Source organism: Ambystoma mexicanum, chromosome 4q, assembly GCF_040938575.1.
Source record: "Ambystoma mexicanum isolate Mex_15411 chromosome 4q, UKY_AmexF1_1, whole genome shotgun sequence".
NCBI classification, from domain to species: domain Eukaryota; kingdom Metazoa; phylum Chordata; class Amphibia; order Caudata; family Ambystomatidae; genus Ambystoma; species Ambystoma mexicanum.
The window spans coordinates 637631712-637637711 of record NC_090928.1 but is presented as its reverse complement, the minus strand read 5'-3'; the positions used below and the strand labels follow the sequence as shown (position 1 = coordinate 637637711).

General features: G+C 44.5%; 1 protein-coding gene across 1 annotated transcript in view; it reads left to right on the top strand.

Moving 5' to 3' along the window:
- The first annotated feature begins 329 nt into the window (after positions 1 to 329).
- The window catches only part of MDH1 (malate dehydrogenase 1), a 237330-nt gene continuing 231659 nt past the window's right edge, over positions 330 to 6000 (top strand). Inside the window, exon 1 of the mRNA XM_069608193.1 lies at positions 330 to 486. Within this exon, the coding sequence (XP_069464294.1) occupies positions 484 to 486 (3 nt within the window). The 5' untranslated portion in view covers positions 330 to 483. The remainder of the gene's footprint in view (positions 487 to 6000) is intronic.

The following is a 6000-nucleotide window of genomic DNA, read 5'->3' as shown; positions in this document are numbered from 1 at the left end:
TCTAACAAGTTTTCTGTCCTAAAATTTCACCATGGCTTGGTGGAGTTTGGACTTTCTGTTTGTTTAAACCCCATATAAATGTACCATCTTAATGTGCCCCCTATCTCGTTGGCTCGAACTCTTTTACAATTGTACTTCTTTTTTATCCTCGAGAGACACGAGTACAGTTCGATTCACAGCGCGGCCAATACAAACTACATTTCCCTGTCTGCACTAACTCACATGATGTTTACAGTGGCCCGCCGGGGGCTGTAGTTCTCTCTACTCCGATCGTACATGTAAACTTGCGACCGAGCAGACTAAAAAAACTACAGCAAGCCTGTCTCTCTTCTGTTGCGGCTCGCGTTGGGCGTCAAAGGTCAGTAGAAGTCCTTCTTCTCTGGCGAGTCTCTCTTGAATGATCTTTGTAGAGGTGACTTGAATCAGTGAAGGTTGCTGCAGCCCAGTGATCCAACCCAGCATCTCCAGCACTCCTCTCGAAAAATGGTGAGTGATGATCCTTCGAAGACTAGCATTTCTGTTTTTTGCCAATCTTACGGATTCTTTCCGGTCGTTGTATGATAGCCGGCTCCTGCGAAAATAGATTGCAGGACAAAGACCATCCTACGACACCTAAACTTGCGGATTGGAATATGCACTGTCTTTTTATTCTGTTTCCGTCGGCAGGTCACGGCCATGCATCTTATATATATGTATATTTTTTTCCAGCTATGAAACAATATCCATATATGCAATTCCTGGCTAATGGGTAAACTGTGTATAAAAAAAAAGAAATGGCTGCCGGGAAGGCAAATCACTCCCTTTTAAAGAGGGAGCGAGGAAAGTCACCAGTTTCATACTACAGCATTAATTTAGCTATATACTCTTGAGCATATCAGTGTCCTATGGCCCCGTTTACTACCTTGACAGATCGAGAGCGCCCGCTTATCTTGACGTCCCTTGCGACTTTCTCGTCATCGGGTTTACTCCTGCTTCTGCTGTCATGCAAAACTGTTTCATCTTCTGCAGTGTATATCGTAATCATTGTTTTACTTTTACTATTTAGACACGAACTCTCGTTAACTCAATTGTAATCGCTACGTGCCGTTTGCGCAATCATTCTTTCTTAGTTGCTGGCTAAATGGTGTGTACAACTTTTTATTTTTCCGTTAAGGAGGCATGATTGACAATAAAATGTGGGTTTGGCGTCTATCTATCTACAGTGCACTAAAACGTGTAAATGAATTGATGGGACGTACATCATTGCCGAGTTGTTAATTGTGTGGTATACTTTGATCACCTTGGCTCATTGTTGTTAGAGACTAACGCTAGACTCCAATGAAAGGATTAAAAAAAAGTGGTGGGCTGATGGCAAAATCGACTACAGTCGTTTGGCACATACCAACCTCCACTTCTGGTGTTACGTATGTTCTCACCAACCTCCCTGCCAACAGCTTACTTGATCTGTTTGAGGGTGGTGAGGAATAATACTCCTCTCAGGCTGCCTCGTGGTGCCAATGGCCACCGTAGCGACGACCGGCACAGTGCCGATCTACTCAGGATTGCAAAGATTATTGTGAGGCGAGCGTGAACCTGCTCTCCTATGCGGTTTATGGCCCACCCCCACTCTTTGACATTGTCCGCAGTCGCCTGAGTTGTTCAAAGGGCGTAATTGTTGCAGCAACCTCCATGTGTCCTCCTGGTGGTTTTGAGACGTGACGTCCCGAAAATGTTTTCGAGGTGTTGGATTGCTTATACAGCGAGTGTTAAAACGTTTTGTGAATAAGCCATTGCTGCGCGGGCACCGCGTTTCAACTCGCACTTCGTTTAAATATCAATTTTGACTATAGTATTTTAAGGTTCCGCTAGATCCCGGACAGAAGTTATATGAAAGTGTGACACTGGTTTGATCTGTGCCATTCTTTGGAACCCAAGGGTAACTCGTGAAGGACATATCAATGAAGTTTTCTCACCATGCTCACCTTGGCCCAAATTGTACTGTAATTACCCGTGGCCCTCTTACACCCAGTTTATACGCTCTAGAAATTAAGTCCATATATTGTACCCCAATGTCCTTACCGGTGTAACCCCATAGGCCTTGTAATGACTACTGTGTCTCGCGTGTTCTTGAATGGTGGGAGGCACTAGTGGGGCTACCGACCATATGGCATTTTTAATTGTGACGCTTTAAGCCAGGGGTGCACAACTGATTTTGACAGAGGGCCGAAAGTACCTTACATGAGGGCTATAGTAGGCCGAAAAGGAAATGTGGGCGAGGCGTGGCAGGAGGCTTTTTCAACCCACAATTTGTATTAAACACATGGAAAAAGAATGTTTTTGAGGGGTAACGATTTTTATTTGCATTTCAAACTTAAATTTTGTACTACACACTTTATATTGTTATAATTTATTTCTTTTTAGTTATTGTATATCGTCTGTTTAATTAAATTATATATATTTTATTGACCCTTGATTGGACATTCCGTTATTTTGGACTGCTATACTTTGCTGTTTGGGTTGCCCAAGAGGAGTATGGCCTTCGTTGAGTCAGGTTTCCTCAAAAAGCAAAGGATGCAAAGGATGTACATCTCCTAACTGTGCCTGTTTTTGCCTTATTATTGGGTTCACTCTTGGAGTGCAACACTATGCCCCATGGGCCCCCTCACCCCCAACCAAACACTATGCCCCATGGGCCCCCTCACCCCCAACCAAACACTATATGCCCCATGGGCCCCCTCACCCCCCAACCAAACACTATATGCCCCATAGAAACCCATACCCCCCACCCCCCAACTCAGCACACAAACTCTCAAGCATGCACCCATACAGACCGAAACCCCCCGACTCAGCACACTCTCTCAAACAAGCACCCTTACAGACCCGAACCCCCTCATCTCGGCGCACACACACTCTCAAGCATGCACCCATACAGACCCGAACCCCCCCACCCCCCTACTCAGCAAACACACTCTCAAGCATGCACCCATACAGACCCAAACTCCCTAACTCAGCACACAAACTCTCAAGCATGCACCCATACAGACCCAAACTCCCCAACTCGGCACACAAACTCTCAAGCATGCAGCCATACAGACCCAAACCCCCCACCCCCCAACTCAGCACACACTCTCAAGCATGCACCCACAGACCAGAACCCCCCACCCCCCCAAATCAGCATACAAACTAGCAAGCATGCACACATACAGACCCTGCATCTCAACATACACCGCACTTACATTCCAAAACAAACATTTATGCACACTTGACACCCCCCACCCCCACATATCAACATACACAAAAAAAACATTCAAAACCAATAATTCATACACATCCGACACCCCCCCGCATCTCAACATACACAAAACAAACATTCAAAACCAAACATTCATGCACACCCAACACCCCTCTCAACATACACAACGCAAACATACAGCAAAACAGACCCGACACACAAACAGACCACTTACTGGAGACGTGCTGGAAGGCGGGTAAGCTGGAACGCTGGCGTGGTAACTGGAATCGTACTACGGCTGGCGTGGTCCAAGGCTGAAATGCCTTCCGGCATCAAGCCTTATGGACCACGCCAGCCCTAGTGCTGGCACTCCATTGGTGCAGCACAAACGCACTACGTGGCTCGTAGGAGCGACGTGGTGCGTGTGCGCTGAGCCAATGAGGGCCAGTGTTTTGTCCGGCCCGGAAGACAACAAAGGCTTTCCTAATGGAGGGCGGCCGATGCTGCTTGCGGGCCGCCTTCCATTAGGAACGTCTTTGTGCCTCGCGGGCCGGACAAAACAGCATGGCGGGCCGCAACTGGCCCACGGGCCGTATGTTGTGCACCCATGCTTTAAGCCATCGCATTGGCGTGTAGTTAGAAAGGAGATTAGATGTGAGAAAGGACACGCATCTTGTGAGTGTTTGGCTATTTACCCACATATTGATAGCCCAAGGCCATCATATGTCACAGTATATTGCAAGGCACAAGCCAACTAGGGAACTCCTTCCCCTACAGTGGATGTGGCGCACAATAAAGCGCTTTTTTATTTTTAATAAACTACAGTCTTTTGTGTAGGCCGCCAACTAGTCTCACACCCAACCTCCACTAACGCCCTGTGTCACAATGGACTAGGGACCAGGCTGGTGTGTATCAAGATATTTATTAAAGTATTATTTAATGAAAAAGGAAAATAATCAAAATGCAGCAGCCACCAATGTTGTGGCAACACCAATGCAATGATCTCTACAGAACAATCGGGTTATGATATCCTTTTACAGTTCACACAGGTCTTTAATGGCAAAATAGAAAAAAAGAATAATTTTTACCAAGTGATAGCACCAACAGTTTAGCACTCCACCCTCCCTCCCAACGCCTGCAATACTAACCCCCAAACATCAGCTAAACTTGATTCTTTTTTAATGGAAGGCAGTGGCAAGGAATAGGAATAGAAAGAGAGAAAAATCGTATTTGGGGTAAAGCCCACCACCACAAGATGGGAAGCCAGCACCGAAATTGAAAACTCGTTTTTGGAGCAAAATGGAAGAATGGGATATTCATTATTAAACTGCTAGGGGATAGAATGAAAGGAAATTCGTATTGTTTACACTTTAGGAGATGGGGAAAGTTTAGTGAATAGTAATCAGCACACTGGGGCAAAAATAGAAATTAAGTGGGAAAATCGGTTTTGGGAGAAAGCAATTGCAAAGGGAAAACACAGTGACAAATGGAAATTCGTTTACACTGGGGCTTACAGTGACGGGCAGCTCAGGGAAGGGGTTTAGCTTACAATAGGAAAATTGCTTTTCAATGACCAGGACAGAGGCACATAACAGGTAGACTTATAATCATAAGGGATTGCTCACAATGGGAACAGTTTGGGTTTAATAGGACAGATGCAAATGGGAGTTCGTTTGGTAAAGCACACCATACACACACATTTGGTTTTAAGTTACAAGGAGACTACTTTTCTTGAGGCAACACTTTAATGACTATAACAATTAAATACAACACCAGGAACAAGATGGTTGATTTCGAATGGCAACCATCTTGAACTGTGAATTTCAATGGGGGAATTAATTGATTTACTTGAGAAAAATACTAAGGATTTACAGAGGTTTTTCAAAGGAGATATGCTAACATACACAAGCAAATAAGAGATTATTCTATGGGGAGATGACTGGATTACACTGGCAATTTGGGGTTTTCAATGGATTATTGGATTAAATGCACCACTACAAAAATGAAGGGTTTATGCAATTATGGTTGGGATTATATGCTAATCACAAAGCAAGACTTGGTTTAGGATTCAGGAAAGCCAGCTGGATCAGGACACTCTGGACAGCTAGGGCAAGGGGTCTGGTCACTGCACCCTCAGAGATGGAAAGGTTCAACAGCCTTCTCTCCGTCCTCCTCCTGGTTTTTGTCTGTCTGTTCCTGAGTCTTAGTACAGTCCCCCTTATATAGCAGAAATGACATCACCAACTTTACAATCTAGGGGGGAGTACCCTGTAATTATCCCTGCTGCTCGGATAGGACAGTTAACCATCGCTCTCTCCGCCCCCTCTCAGGATTGGGTCGGGAGGAGAGCACCATCTGTCTGTTTGCATTTAGGACCATTCTTTGTTTTCATTACCACTTGTTGGCAAAAACTAGTTATGTCTCATAACTTCATAATTATACTAGCCCCTGCCATATGAAAAAGATATGCAATTTTAGTTGGTCATAGGGAATTGGATAAGCCGATCGGCAACTCTGTACAAGGTAGCATGGCCATTTGGCATATTTTTGTCCTTTTCATAAAATGTACAACTTATGAGTGTGCAAATGATCAAGCATGTTCCTAATTTCATTTGCCATCTTTTCACCAACTGTCACATTTGTCACCTGTTCAGAAGAGCCAGAAACTAGTCATTTCGGTCCCAAAAGTCCCAGGTAAATGCAATTTTATATCTTTAAAACCACCTGGAAATTACATTAAAAAAATGGCATAAACGAAAATAATTCTCATTCTGATTTGCTGCGAAAAA